This window comes from Bombina bombina, chromosome 4 (genome assembly GCF_027579735.1).
Source record: "Bombina bombina isolate aBomBom1 chromosome 4, aBomBom1.pri, whole genome shotgun sequence".
Taxonomy (NCBI): Eukaryota; Metazoa; Chordata; class Amphibia; order Anura; family Bombinatoridae; genus Bombina; species Bombina bombina.
The window spans coordinates 1,094,258,654-1,094,274,869 of NC_069502.1; the positions used below are offsets into that span (position 1 = coordinate 1,094,258,654).

The window sequence follows — 16,216 nt, forward strand, 5'->3', positions numbered from 1 at the left end:
ATTCAGTCCTTCATGGATGCTAAAGAAAAAAAATGGAATACATCCAAGGTCCCATACTAATGGAAATATTGGCAATGTTTAAAAATAAAATAGGCATTTCTTTTTGATTTTTTAATTAGAGTGAAAAACAAAGTGTTAAAAAAAAAAAAAGATTAAATTACATGGAAATGCTATTGATATTTTACAATTAAATTACTAGAAAGTGTTCCCTTTTATCTAATTTAAAAATGTAATTAATCTAAAGTTGTGTGATGACTTTAACCCACTGGTTTTCAGTTAGGGCTGCCATGTCTTGCTGGCAACCAAGAGGTTAAAGCACAAGGAACGGAGAATGTGTCAAAGAGCTAAATCTAGGCTCTTTTCATTATGCTAGTTTAATCTATTATCAATTGGTTGCATTGAGTCAAGTTTTGAATACGTTCAATAGTGAACAATTACCTATGATACTCTTGCAGTACTAAAGGTTGTATATTTTACAGCTCCATAAAATGCCTTGGATTGCTATTTAACCTTTGTATTGAAGATGGGCCTCATCTGCAAGCAGGAAAGTGGAAGTGTCTTTATGGTAGGTGTGAGATGACCCATTTGTGCAGTTCTTTGAACACACCATGAAAGCAGTGAGAAGTGAAAGCAGAAAGTTTTCTTTTCTTATGAAGGTTTAATAGGGAGGTTACAAAAGACAACTGGCTGTGCAGTGTTACCGTCTTCACGGTCAGCTGCATAATCGTTTATTTCAAGCCCCCTAACACGTGGTGATATAAAATTATTTACAACTTTACTTCCTCAATAACTGGAATAACTTCAATCTTCATGCCCTTATGTGTGAACCTTGTCACGAGTAGAAAGGGAAAATGTGTTTATAAATCACTGTACAGTACCAGGGTATAATATTCTAAATGAGTAGATAGAAAAATGGTTGAAAGGAACTTGGGCGTATCGTGTATTTTTATGGTAACTTCACAAATTGGGATCTAATCCTATTATCATGCCTTTAAAACCCAATTTATGGGTTTAAGGGGCATGTAATTGTTCATAGCCCCCAGTAATGCTTTTCTCTGATATCAATATATACATCTAGACTATCAGGGAGATTATCTATAAAGTGCATCTACTTAATGGGCCAAACCCCTGTCCCCAGCAGAAAACAGATGACAGATAATGGTCTTAAGAGATAACTTAAATGTACAATCTATTATAGCCAAACACATTTTTCTATAATGTTCCTCATTAACAATCCTATTAATTTTCAATGGTAAAATTTGCAATAAGCTTTTTCAGTCTGAATATAATCTACTTTTTAAAGGGATATAATGGTCAACTTTGAAATGAGTATGGCTGCATTTCAATATTAAATAGAGGCATTATTGTAACATAATTTCTTTTAGCAAAGATTATTCAAGTAAAAGCTATAACTGTTTTTCAGTAGGATATACACATATGCTGTGAGGGCCTGTGCTGTGTGCACCAGTATCCAAGCTCAGAGAGCTGGCAGTGGGTGTATTGTGTCTGTGAAACTACTGCTGACTGAGAAAGTGTGGTGTTGGAATCAGGGCCGCCATCAGGGGGTGACAGGGGTGACTACTGTCAGGGGCCCAAATGAGCCAGGGGGGCCCCATGAGGCAAGAACTTAAAAAAAAATGTATTTATTTTTTTTTTTTTAAATTTGGGCAGCCACCAGTGGGTACTACAGCAGAGTGCTAATTGAGCATGGGAAATGTTATTACAAGGAGTAAAGTATTAGCATTAGAGAGGATTTCTTAGTGTGCACTAAACCACTATGCGCAGTGTGAGACAGACTTGGCACTTTGTACAGTGTGTGCTTGAGTCAGACAGCAGATCACTTTCATTTGCAGAGGAGGTAGGACTTACTTAGCAAATGTTTCTTATTTCTTTGTACAATTTTGGATTGTAACTTCAGTGTGGTAGTAGTTGTTTGATGGGGCTAGGGGTCCATAAAAACACATTTTTTAGCAGCAGTGTATTTATGATTATTTGACAATGCTGTAGAAATTCTATATTTAAAACCATGCAGAAATGTTTCCTCCTCAATACACAAATGGTAGATGCCCTTTTGGCAGATATGCATATTTTATATATATATACATATATATATATATATATATATATATATATATATATATATATATATATACATATATATATATATCATTCCAGTTTACTGCCCCTTTATGCAAGGACTTTCCAGATGCAAGGAGGCATTTTATCTAAGATTTTTACATCTGCATAAAATGTTATACTCTCAGACTAAGATTGCTCAGTGTTTGAAATGAGACAGGTTAACTTAAAACTGTTCAGTTTACACTACAGCTGACTTAATTTTAAAATACATACATATGTTTTCTGAGGCTGTCTCTGTTGGTGTTTCCTTCGGTGTATGTGCAAGTTTGAGTTTGTGTGTGTGTCCATTGTCTGTTCCTTAGTAGGACATGTTAACCTTACTACTAATTATTCACATCTTTCTACAGTCTTTGAGACCAACAAGACCTTTCCGGAAGTAACCAATCCACCATTTAACTTTTAAATTATTGTTTAGGCAGTTCAGGGCCCTTCCTTTCAGCCACTGCATGCTGTTGTGATAATTTAGTTGTCATCTTCCTTTACAAAAAGATAATCAGAACTCCATATTTTGTTTTCTAAATCTCCTTTTTTTTAAAAAAACTGTATTTTACCTCATTACTTGTCAGGTCAATGTAAATAAGTGCTAAGTGTCTGTTTGGGTGTCTGTGTCTGAGTGTGTTTCTTTGTGTGTCTGCTAGAGTGTCTATATGTGAATCCTTATGTGTGAGTGTGTTTCAGTGTATGAGTGTGTCTGTGTGTTTGTATGTTACTACCTTAACAACATTTAGAAGTTTAAATAGACAATTAAGAATAAAGTGCATATACGTTTTAGTCTCTTGGTCAAAAATTGCACATGTCAAAAGAGGGGGGGGGCCTGATCAATGGTTGAGTCAGGGGCCCCAAAATTTCTAGTGGCGGCCCTGGTTGGAATGCTGGTGCACGGACCCTCGTTGGATATGTGCGTATGCTGCTGAAAGGCAGTAATAACCTTTATTATAAGCATTTTTGCTAATGGAAGTGTATTACAAAAATACTTCTATTTCACATGCACGTTTCACTTTGACCTTTCTATCATGATTAGTAGATGACAATACAAATGACTATAATTTGTTAGGTTTATTTTCCATTCAAGAGGCGCCAATACATTGTGGCTCAAGAACAGGACAGGACTGATGAGCCATACAGGAGTATACATAGGTATCCACAACTCACCAGCAGTATCCTGTTCAAAAACTGCAGGCAATGGCTAAGGGCTAGATTTATCAAAGGCTTTCGCCAGCCTTTGAGCCCCTACAACTGCAGGTTCTCATAAGAGAAACTGATCGCCGTATTTAACAAGCAGCGGTCATCAAACCGCTGCTTTCCTAACCTTTCGCCACCTCTAAGGTGGCTAAATTCAGTCTCTGACAGCTCCTGAACGTGCGTGATTGGCTGTGCGCGGGCAGGGGGCGGAATTGCATGTGAGAGCAAAATAGCGCTCATGTGCAATGGTAAATTCCTCCGGGGAAATTCGCCCTGCCAGAGGCGAGCTGCGGTGGACAGGGGCGCGTATATGCGCCCCTGTCTGCCTCAGCTTGATAAATCTATCCCTTAGTGTTAATCTTTTAACCCATTTATCTCCTTTGTGTAAGGGGGTTTAAACATACATTACTTTATAATGTCCCTGTAAGATTATTCAGTTTCAAACTGGATAGTAGCAAAGGGTGATAGAAAACCTAATTTGCATGTCCCTGCTGAGATACGGCAGAAACACTGTATACCTAGGGCTAGATTTGTTAAGCTGCATTTGCAACTTTTTGGGCTGCGTGGAGCAGGTTTCCTAGCGTTTCTGAGACACTAAGATTTACCAGTGCTATAAATAAAGGGGACTTTCAGTCAAGAAGTATAAAAAAATTCATGTTAAATGTACCATTATTTACAGCAAGTTTATTCCAAGCGGAGCGCCTATGGCTGCCCTTGGCAAAACACTTTTTTTTCAATAAGGTGACATTTCCACTTCTAAGCTAATAGTTGATGTTAGCCAATGGTCATTATGTCGTATGGCTAGCACCCTATTGGCTTATTCGGCATAAACTCACAGGCAAATAAAGGTACTTACAGCATGAAGCTTTTTATCCCCTTTAGTTATAGCACTGGTAAGTCCTAGCGTTTCAAAAAGGCTAGGATTTTCCATCACTTTAAGAAGCAGAAACTGCTTCTTTTTCTTCTCCGATACTTTAGAGGTGGCAAGATCAATCACCCCTATACTCGATCTTTTGGGGTGATTGACATGCCCTGCTTTAGCTCAATTGTTTGTGCCGGAGCATGGGGCGACATTGCACAAGAAACCTCTCGTACAAAGTTAAATTTTACCGTGCAATGCAACATGGCAAGTGGAGATTGCCCATAGTCATTGATAAAAGTACACAGTGATATGCTCAAAATGCCATTTATTTAGTTAAAGGGACATTAAGCACTAAATAAATGCTAGATATATTGATGCATTCAAATAAAAGATTAGTCTGAGACTAACATGTAGAGGTATTCTATAAAGTTTAATTAGCTGTTTAAATACTGACAAAATAAGTGTAAAGTTTTAATGTCTATAAAACAATTGGAACTGCCATGTTGTAACTTAAGTTACCTTATCTACTGTGGCCAATTAGAGACAGTTATAAATAGGTCACTAGAGTGTGCAGCTAATGGCTGTGTGGAATATAACAGTGTTCTACACTTCCATATTAAAAGAAACTGTAAAGCTCACAATTTCAGAATGGAATTACAGGAAAAGGGGACAAAATAAATAATGAAAGCAGAGTTTTTAATATGTATGTATGTGTGTGATTTATAATTTTATATTACCATCTCAAAGTGTTTAATGTCCCTTTAAATGTTCAAGACAGCTTCTTGCAATCTACAGAATTCCCTATAATGGAGGCATAACTAAAGAATATGCCTAAATGGATGTCTATAATGTTGAATAGATTGTCAGTGGTATGAAATAATACAAATACTACAATTTTTGTTGTTACTTCCCAACACTTTCAAAGCAATAACCCTCTTCAAAAGACTGTACTATATTCTAACTAAATGCAAGGCTGACTATGTGAGAACTGGTTGTTCCAATGTTATTAGGCTGTGGATTCAAGTCTCAACCCGGTGATATTTAGCGCTATTAGGATAATCCTCTGCAAGTGATACACATGATTGTGAGAAATAATGTATGCCCTCTAATTAGATTGAAGAAAATTACTTTGTTGTCTGTATTCATCTTAAACATTTTGTTACATATTTATCCCCCTTAAAGGGACAGGAAACCTCAAATTTTTTTAATGGTTTAGATAGAACATACACTTTTAACCCCTTAAAGGGACAGTATACTGTAAAATAGTTTTTCCCTTAATGTGTTTACAATTGCTTTTTTTACCAACTGCAGAGTAAAACATGTATGAAAATTAGCTTTTTAAGGTGTATTTCTGTATATTAAAGCTCTGATTTTGTGTTTTGAAGCCACAGCCTAATAAAATAGGTTGAGCTTGTAGGTATAATCTGATCTCATTACTTTATCACATTGTGCACATATACCTGCTTCTTTATCTTATATCTGTCCTTAAAACAATCACCAATACTTTGAGAGAACAATGGAAAATCAACATTTTATTACCTTATCTCTGCTTTATCACACTGGGAGTGTAATTTCTTCTGCTGGCTGTGTTTACAAAGCTTATCTATAGCTGGTACGCGCGGCCACAAACTTTCAGAATAGGTGGGGATACCACATGCTAAATTAACAATTTCAAATGCCAATATAAGGGTAAAGGAGCTACTTGTAAACAATTTAATACACTCCAGCAGCTAAAGTGGATCATTGGGAACAAATTAAAGGAGAGAAATTTTTTGAGTAAACTGTCCCTTTAATGACCACAGCACTTTTCCATTTTCTGTCCGTTTGGGACCAAGGCTATTTTTACATTTTTGAGGTGTTTGTGTTTAGCTGTAATTTTCCTCTTACTCATTTACTGTACCCACACATATTATATACCGTTTTTCTCGCCATTAAATGGACTTTCTAAAGATACCATTATTTTCATCATATCTTATAATTTACTATAAAAAAAAATATAAAATATGAGGAAAAAATGGAAAAAAACACACTTTTTCTAACTTTGACCCCCAAAATCTGTTACACATCTACAACCACCAAAAAACACCCATGCTAAATAGTTTCTAAATTTTGTCCTGATTTTAGAAATACCCAATGTTTACATGTTCTTTGCTTTTTTTGTAAACTATAGGACCATAAATACAAGTAGCACTTTGCTATTTCCAAACCATTTCTTTTCAAAATTAGCGCTAGTTACATTAGAACACTAATATCTTTCAGGAATCTCTGAATAGCCATTGACATGTATATATTTTTTTTTAGTAGACATCCCAAAGTATTGATCTAGGCCCATTTTGGTATATTTCATGCCACCATTTCACCGCCAAATGCAATCAAATACAAAAAATCGTTCACTTTTCACAATTTTTTTCACAAACTTTTGGTTTCTAACTTAAATTATTTACAAACAGCTTGTGCAATTATGGCATAAATGGTTGTAAATTCTTCTCTGAGATCCCCTTTGTTCAGAAATAGCAGACATATATGACTTTGGCGTTGCTTTTTGGTAATTAGAAGGCCGCTAAATGCCACTGCGCACCACACGTGTATTATGCCCAGCAGTGAAGGGGTTAATTAGGGAGCATGTAAGGAGCTTTTTGGGGTAATTTTAGCTTTAGTGTAGTGTAGTAGACAACCCCAAGTATTGATCTAGGCCAATTTTGGTATATTTCATGCCACCATTTCACCGCCAAATGCGATCAAATTAAAAAAAAACGTAAAATTTTTCACAATTTTAGGTTTCTCACTGAAATTATTTACAAACAGCTTGTGCAATTATGGCACAAATGGTTGTAAATGCTTCTCTGGGATCCCCTTTGTTCAGAAATAGAAGACATATATGGCTTTGGCATTGCTTTTTGGTAATTAGAAGGCCTCTAAATGCCGGTGCGCATCACACGTGTATTATGGCTAGCAGTGAAGGGGTTAATTATGTAGCTTGTAGGGAGCTTGCAGGGTTAATTTTAGCTTTAGTGTAGAGCTCAGCCTCCCACCTGAAACATCAGACCCCCTGATCCCTCCCAAACAGCTCTCTTCCCTCCCCCACCCCACAATTGTCCCCGCCATCTTAAGTACTGGCAGAAACTCTGCCAGTACTAAAATAAAAGGTATTTGGCCCTTTTTTAAAAATAAAAAAAGCATATTTACATATGCTTATGTGTAGGATCCCCCCTTAGACCCCAACCTCACTGATCCCCCACCAAACAGCTCTAACCCTTCCCCTCTGCCTTAATGGGCGCCATCTTGGGTACTGGCAGCTGTCTGCCAGTACCCAGTTTTGTAAAAAAATGTGCCTTTTTTTTTTTTTAAATGCCCTTTTCTGTAGTGTAGCTTTCCCCCCCCACCAAGACCAACCCCCAACTCCTTCCAGGTCCCTTAGATAACATTTTTAATAATTACATTTATTATTATTTTTTTAGCTTTTAACTTTTTTTTTTTCTGTAGTGTAGCGGTTCCCACCCTCTCCCGCCCCGTGCACGCGCCCGCCCGCCACCCCCCGTGCACGCGCGCGCTCCTGTGCGTGCCCCCGTAGATCCCGCCCCCCTCCACTTCACACAGAGCACCGATGGCCGCCCACCCGCCTCCCACGTAAGCTCCCACCCACCAACGATACCGGCCATCGATGTCCGGTGCAGAGAGGGCCACAGAGTGGCTCTCTCTGCATCGGATGGCCAAGGGGGGTTATTGCAGGATGCCTCCATATTGAGGCATCACTGCAATAACCGGAAAGCAGCTGGAAGCGAGCAGGATCGCTTCCAGCTGCTTTCCAGACCAAGGACGTACGCCACACGTCCTCGGTCATTAAGTGTATTTTTTTTTAGGACGTGTGGCGTACGTCCTTGGTCCTTAAGGGGTTAAACAACTTTCCAATTTACTTATTTTATCAAATTTGCTTTATTCTCTTGCTATCCTTGGCAGAAAGAACAGCATTGCACTACTGGCAGCTAGCTGAACACATCTAGTTAGCCAATAAAAAGAGACAAATGTGTGCATGCACCAATCAGCAACTAGCCCCCCTAGTGTAGGATATGTGCGTATTCTTTTTCAGCAAGGGATACCATGAGAATGAGGCACATTTGAAAATAGAAGTGAAATTAAAAGTCTCTTAAAATGACATACTCTATCTGAGTCATGCAAGTTTAAAGGGACACTGAACCCAAATTTTTTCTTTTGTGATTCATATAGAGCAGGCAATTTTAAGCAACTTTCTAATTTACTCCTATTATCACATTTTCTTCATTATCTTGGTATCTTTATTTGAAATGCAAGAATGTAAGTTTAGATGCCGGACCATTTTTGGCAAACAACCTGGGTTGTTCTTGCTGATTGGTGGATAAATTCACCCACCAATAAACAAGTGCTGTCCGTAATCTGAACCAAAAAAATTGTAGCTTAGATGCCTTCTTTTTCAAATAAAGATAGCAAGAGAACGAAAAAAATTGATAATTGGAGTAAATTAGAAAGTTGCTTAAAATTGCATTCTCTATCTGAATCACGAAAGAAAAAAATTGGGTTGTGCCCCTTTAATTTTGACTTTCTTATCCCCTTAAATAACACATTAACAGGACAGGCCTGGCTTGAATGCATTTTTATGGTTAAATAATATTTGTATTATGGCTATAAATTAGCAATTTGGAAAAGTTAGGACACATTTAAAATACAACTGTATGTGTAAAAATGTGTGGAAATTGCTAGGGTTAACAGAGACATTGAATACAACCTATTTTTGTATATGCACTGTAAAAAAATGCAAAAGTATGGAGAATTGGGGTTAAAAATAAAAGTAACTTTCTTTTAAAAAATGATTTTAGAATATTTTGCTTTACTAGTCATATTCTAACTACATGCAATTTGAATGAAGTTTTTTGGTTTCTTTAGTCAGCTAATGAGTACATACAGTTCCCTTAACTGCTGAAGGGGTTAATCATCAGCTCAGTCTTCCCAGATAACACACACTGGGTTTATTTAGCCTGCAAACCAGCTGCACAAGCTCCAGGGCGGGAGAGATATGAAGTTTAGGAGGGGGGAGGGTATCTGACTTGTCAGTCATTAACCAGCCTCTGAAGTGTGGAGGATGGGGACGTTTTCTGGGCTGGGTGCGGTAACAACGGGGAGGGAGAAGAGAGGGTTTTTAAGTTCTGTCTTTTACTAAACAACAGAAAGACTTGTGAGAGCTGTTGCTGGGTACTTGTTGTGTCTCTGTCTCCGCTGAGTTCGGGTCTCAGGTGCTAAAACCAAATGGAAAATTACTTTTATGTTACTAAAGTGTGAAGTGCACTTAATAAACTATTGGAGTGATTCCCTGTTTGCCAGCCCTGACTTTGTTATAGGACAGGTTTTTTTTTTGTTTTGTTTTTACAACAATTTCCCCTGAATTGCAAATCAGTCAGTGTCGTGGCTTCTATAGTAATGTAATTACAACTAATTTGCAGCCAAGGGGTTAAATAATTTGTTTTAAATATCCCTAATTAAAAAAACAAATGAATTGGATATATATAAAGTAAATTCCCCCATCATGTTTACTTGAAAACACTGGTTGAAAAGATTTTGAACTTCAATTTAGTTTGGGTATGGCAACAATTGTGATGTAAACAAAACACAAGCGTTAAAAAGTTAAACCTAGGAAATATATTCACATTGTTTAAAATAGTATAAATTTCAATATGAATGACATAAAAAACTGGATTTGTCACATGCGTTAGGAATATTGCTTTGTAGACTGCAGCAGGGTTAATGATGAAGATCTGTGCTTGCTCTGACTTCCTGCTACGTGGTCAGACTGCACTTGCATATACTCTGACTTTCAGGCACACATTTTGTTATAGGTAGGAAGGAAGCCAGATGGTAAAATAAGTTAACTTTTCCTTGCATATGACTCTATCAGTTTGTTTTATTGACTTAAATAAGTGCAGGGGATCCACATTGGACGGCTTTAACATATACAGTATATTTATTTAAAGCACGGTGCTCTTTGTGCAGCAAAATGCATTGCAGTTTCAGAACTGTAAAAGCCGTGCTATGTAAACAGGTTCTGGATTAAACTAGATTGAGCCATACAAAATGTGATTACAAGATTATGGAATTATGAAAGGGCCACAAAAGCACATGTGGAACCTGCTATATTTATTTAGCTGTAAAACGAAGTATATATATATATATATATATACTGTACAGTGTGTCAAGCTACATAGTTTGTTTTTTTAAATGCAGAATTGGTGAACTAGAAAATAGGGACATATCTAATTTTATGATAAACGAAACAAATATACTTCAGGTGCAAGCAAGATAAATGTTTGCAGATAAAGGACCATGCAAAGTGTAAAAATAAAAAACTACATTTTATTTTTTTGCAGTACTGGACATTTTTGTAAGAGCATAGATTCTAAAACCAGAATTTCAACTTTTATAAATCCATTTTGACAACTTCTTAAAAAAAAGCCCATGGCTACTCAAACAAGCTCTTCGAGGCCATAGCTTCAGATTTTTTTTTTTAGTGCCTAATATTTAATTAGTGAATTTGTCTCAACAACTGTATGTGCTTAGCACTGCACTAAAGTTTGCCTGCAGAGCCAAAGCTTCAGGGCCTAGTTGTAACCTGTGTGAGCCACCACCCTGCTCAGTCACAGACTGCCTTATATATATTTTTTATGTATTCACAATGTGGCCGTGCTGACTCGTTCCCAGGGAGCTGGCAGACGTTCAAGGTCTTGTGATGCGATAACGAGCCAATTTCTTGTCCTTTGACACACAAAAGCCCTAACCCAATACAGCCCTATTTACCAGCAGTGCTTCTAGCCAGGCATGACCAGTACTCCCCTTCCTTGCAAAGAGCCTACACTGCGTGTGTAACTGGATTCCGATTGCCCCTAGTGGGTTTATTTTTTTCTAGTGATATGCATTATAATTTCATGAAAAAGTCACATGCACCCTCTTCAATTGTACATTACCGCTGCCATTTTCATTCTATCTAGCCGTTAAAAGCTTTTACATAGGCGTGTGCAGTTCCACCCTATATTATAGTATAGTTCTGCATGTCTCGATTTTATTTCCATGTTTATTGTGATAATTGAAAACAGTTAAAGGTCGTGGAGCTCTGGTTTATGGTATGACTATGCATGAAATAGCTCTCTGCACTCGTTGAATGTTCTATCAGGAGACAGCCCCAGAGAGGTTTAAATACCAAAGTCGCAAAAAAAAAAAAAAAAGTTTCCATACCATTTGTACCAGCCATTTCTCCCAGACAGGAGGAGGAGGAAAGGAAATAAACAAGGAAATCTGAGAGAGAAGTGAAGGGGGGAGGTTTGTTTCCCTAGTGTTCAATGGGACAGCAGGATGTTGGGTCCTATGGTTTAGGACTGTAAGAAATGTTATTATTCATCTTTAAACCATGAATGATCCACTGAAATCCATTATACAAAACAGCCCATAAGATATATAATAAAAGAAGCAAATCATCTCTCAGGCAACTTAAACCCAGTACTAATTTTAGAGAAACTACACTGCAACTGCTCAGCGATGCCAGTACTAACTAAAGACAAACCATTTAAGAGGGGGTAAAAATGCTCAACTTTGCAGTCGAATAGTTCTTACATGCAATCAACACACTGGTGAGGGTTTGATCTGATTTAAATAATAATAAAAAATCTTTGTAAAGCAAAAAGCAACATTGCAATACATGGGCAAATCGGTGATTACATTCACACAAGGTAATGTTTAATCCCAAAAATATACATCCAACCATGTATTAAAAACTTGCAAAGAGCTGTAACTAAACTAACATCATCCAACCACATGCAACTTTGAAGCTGTAACTTTTACTGAAACTCAGTCCCTACTCCCTAGGTTAAAGTCTGAGAGCTTATGCCTATTGCCTAAGAAAATTGGCGGCGGCCAATAGAAGAGCAGCTACGTGACATCACAACTGGGTCAGAGCTGTAAGGGAGGCGTTGCCTAGAGACCTCGGTTGGGTCAACGTTCTATCCCCTCCCACCCATGCGCCCTGCTAGCATTTATATATTTCTGTGTGCACGCTCGCTGAAGAGTTCAGCTCTCAGCACTTAACTTATAAACATCCTAGGCGGAATATTGGGACCTGTCACATAATTGAGTCTCACTCTCTACTTGTTTTCCTCTTCTTTAAAAAAAAACTTAGTCGTGGCTAGTCCAAAGCCTTCAAATAACTCCGGATCTTTAGGTCCTCTGGACTCCCTAATTGCTTCAAACTGGATCTGGAAATGTCTGCAACGCTTTTATCTGCCTTTTACGATATCGATCTATTTTGTAAGGTATGCATCGCCAACGTATTTATATTTAGCACATCTACAGGTTTTTTAAGTACAAATACAAAAACTTTGAGACTAAAACAGGTTTTTAGCTTATAAAATATTATGGCACTGCATGTGTGTGTGCAGCAGCTGCTCTAAAGTTATAAATTGTTTGTTCTCTACTTGGGCAGCAAAAGGTTTTTTGAAATTAGAAAATGATTTTGTAGAAACGTAAACTGATTTAATTTAAGGACACTTAACATTGGAGCAGTGCTGTCTAGTTAGCACGAGGTCACTCATTTCTGCAAACTAAATATGGCAGCAAGTGTGTTCTATGATTTGCAATGATGTTCGTATATACATTACATTCTAATGTTTGATTTGCATTTAAACAGAAACTGAATCATAACTACGTAAATATTTATATTGTAAGATTTAGATATATGAACTGTTTTTGCTTTGATGCTAATAAAACTATTTTCAGCTAAACTATATTTTATCTTTGACTTATGGGAGCAGCAGTGCTAATGTTTTATTGTTCTTCCTTCTAGACCGAGAAAGCGCTGAACAATCTAAACTTCAGTAGCATGTTGGATAAGAAGGCAGTCGGTAGCCCGGTTAGCCCCACCAGCTCCAGCTTTATCCCAGGATTCCTCCGCAGACACTCAACCAGCAATCTGCAAGCGCTGACTGGCAGCTCCTCCAGCAAGTTCCCTTCCTCCAGCAACAACAACGTGTTCAATGGCCTTAAGGAGAGCAGCACCGCACTGCTTAACAAGGAGAACAAGTTCAGGGACCGCTCCTTCAGCGAGAACGGGGAGCGCAGCCAGCAACTGATCAACCTGCAACAGAAATCCGGTGCCCAGATCAATTCCACCCGCTACAAGACAGAGCTTTGTCGGCCATTTGAAGAGAGCGGGGCTTGCAAATACGGCGAGAAGTGTCAATTCGCCCATGGCTTCCACGAGTTACGTAGCCTGACCCGCCACCCCAAGTACAAGACAGAGCTGTGCCGCACCTTTCACACTATCGGCTTCTGCCCTTACGGTCCTCGCTGCCACTTCATCCATAATGCCGAGGAGCGCAGACAGGCACCTCCCGGGAGCTTGGAGAGCCGGGGCTTGCAGTTTAGCAACCAGCCACGGCCTAAACTACACCACAGCCTCAGTTTCTCAGGCTTCCCCAACCACCACGGCCTGGACTCTCCCACCTCCCGTACACCACCCCCGCCATCTTCCTATGGCGACGACCTGCTGCTTCTTTCCCCGCCTGATTGCGCCAACAACGCCTTCACTTTTTCTGGACAGGAGCTGGGTCTCCTCGCCCCTTTGCAAATCCCAAGCGCCAATAATACCAGCAGCACCGCGGCCTACTTCAGACAGGCGTCTCCTCCACCTCTCACCCTGCAGCCCCTCAGACGCCTTAGTGAGTCCCCAGTGTTCGACGCCCCTCCTAGCCCCCCGGATTCTCTGTCTGACAGGGATAGCTACCTTAGCAGCTCTGGCAGCCTGAGTGGTTCAGATTCCCCTACCCTGGACGCTAACAGACGCCTACCAATTTTCAGCAGGCTCTCTATCTCAGATGACTGAGTGCACAGGATTTTGCCACCATTCTACACAGCAGAGACTAACTTTTGATGTTGGCACTCGTGTTTTTGTTTTACCCCACCCTGTCCAGAGACATTACTGCCCCAAGCTGGCTGAGTGCACACTTGAGTGGACTTTACACACCCCACTCACCACACATACAGCTAAGAGCTCTAGTGATGCTGGCACTCATTTTCTTTCCTGTTGCTTGTTACCTACCACGTTTTTTTTTTTCTGCAGAGCCAGGGAAAATGACTGAAAATCTTTAAAACTGAACAAAAACGATTTTTTTTTTTTTTCAAATAGAACAAACTATTTTTTATAGGACTGGGGGATATAGGGTGGGAAGTCTTTTGTGGGGTGGGGTAAAGTTTTATGCACCAGCAGCCATTCCATCTCCTTGATACAGTGAAGCATTAGAACAGCAAACTTATTTTGTGACCAGTCTCTTGGAGAATTTTTTTTTTTTTTTAATTTTGCTCAAAGAGCATAATTAATCCCTAAATGTCAATTTAACCCCCTTGGCTACAGCCAGAGTGTTTAAGTGACTTATTTAAACATAAGCTTTTATAGAAACCCAACATCCTGCCAAGAATATGCCTTAACAAGCAACCCTCGTTAAATGTCTATATATAATATTTTTTTTATTTTCTTGCTTAACATACTAAAAAAAAAACTTCCATTCCAAAGTCTAGCATCGGTTCCATTGCCACCGCTTAGTGAGCTGTTAGCGTAGAACAATATTTGTTTGGAAGCACTCTGTTGCATTTAGTTTAATTGTTGAATAACTGCTGATTATTTTTTTTTATTATTATTTTAGCTGTATGAGTTGCTAGCCTTTCACTGCACCAACTCAATATGAAACTATTTAACTTATTTATTATCTTGTGAAAAGTATACATTGGTAATTTGTTCATACTGTATTTATCGGGTATGATTGAAAAGCAATAGATATATATTCTTTTATTATGTTTAAATTATGATTGCCATTATTAATCTGCAAAATGTGGAGTGTATGTTCTTTTCACAGTAATATATGCCTTTTTGTAACTTCACTTTGTTATTTTATTGTAAATGAGTAAAATCTTAATTTAAGAGATTGTAATATTTATTTCGTTAATTTTTGTTTACGTTAATAAATGATAGAATGGGTTCTTTTTAGAAATCCATCTTAAGTGCTGTGGAAGAAGTTTGAGGAATTTTTATGGATAGTTTATATATATATTTTCATTTTTGTTTTCCCTCAACATATTAAAAAAATCACTAGGCTGCCCAATAAAGTGAATTTTTTTTTAAATTGCATTTGAGACTCTAGTGGGTCAATTGTGTTTAAATCAAACCAAAAAGTATTTTAAAATGCCTTATTCCACCGAAATCACTGTGACCACCGTATGTAGCAATAATTGGGGTCCCAGTATTATATACATTTTTTATTTTTTTTTCTCACAGTGCCTTTGAAGGATTTCACACTTGCCTTAAGTAATCTTCCTCAACCAAAAAAAAAAGTATTTTCTAGTAGTGTGATAATTTGAATGTAGGGGTGGGTTTTATTGTAAGGTTACCACTCAGTAAAAGGCCATATTTATGAAAATAAACTTAGTGCAGTACATGAAACACTTTGTCTACATTAAATTCCTTAAATTTCCCTGACATGGAAAACCAAGCATTTTTTTTTTTTTAAATTTACCTTTTATGGTGAATGATTAAAAGTAGTAAAATTTGTTTGTATATAGTAGGTACAGATTGAGCACTGTGTACTCTTTTTGGACTACTTTAACAGACTTTTCCTGAATGTAACTAAAAGATGAGTTGACTAGAATATATAAAAGATGATATATATATTTTAGTTGGGTCACTAAGAATTGTGAGACTGTAAAATTTGTACTGTAAATGTTTTGTAGTTCTCCCAATAAATTTCTTTTTGAAATAAAGCTCTTTATGGATGTTTTCTGAGGTTGGATGATCTTTGCCTACAGGTTCACCAGTGTGTGAGCTGGGGGACTCTCTTCCCTGACTGCAGAAGTTATTGGCTAACTGTCAAGACAAATACCTAGGTTCCAAAGTGCAGACTATCTTCTAAAGTTAACCCTTAATGACTTACAGCTTGAGGTTGTTTAGCACTATTACTGTCTAATATTCAGTAA

The 16,216-nt window shown here is 37.9% G+C and overlaps 1 protein-coding gene across 1 annotated transcript; it reads left to right on the forward strand.

Moving 5' to 3' along the window:
- Positions 1-12,254: 12,254 nt before the first annotated feature.
- Positions 12,255-16,003, forward strand: ZFP36L2 (ZFP36 ring finger protein like 2). The gene is made up of 2 exons (XM_053712288.1): positions 12,255-12,507; positions 13,038-16,003. Exons 1-2 carry the CDS (start codon positions 12,457-12,459, stop codon positions 14,073-14,075), a joined length of 1,089 nt encoding a protein of 362 aa, XP_053568263.1. The 5' UTR covers positions 12,255-12,456; the 3' UTR covers positions 14,076-16,003.
- The last annotated feature ends 213 nt before the right edge of the window (positions 16,004-16,216 follow it).

Bases quoted from the DNA above. Each gene is read 5' to 3' on its own strand.
- ZFP36L2 (XM_053712288.1), top strand. From the start codon at position 12,457: ATGTCTGCAACGCTTTTATCTGCCTTTTACGATATCGATCTATTTTGT. The intron at 12,508-13,037 runs GTATGCATCGCC...TCTTCCTTCTAG, and splicing joins ATATCGATCTATTTTGTAAG to ACCGAGAAAGCGCTGAACAA.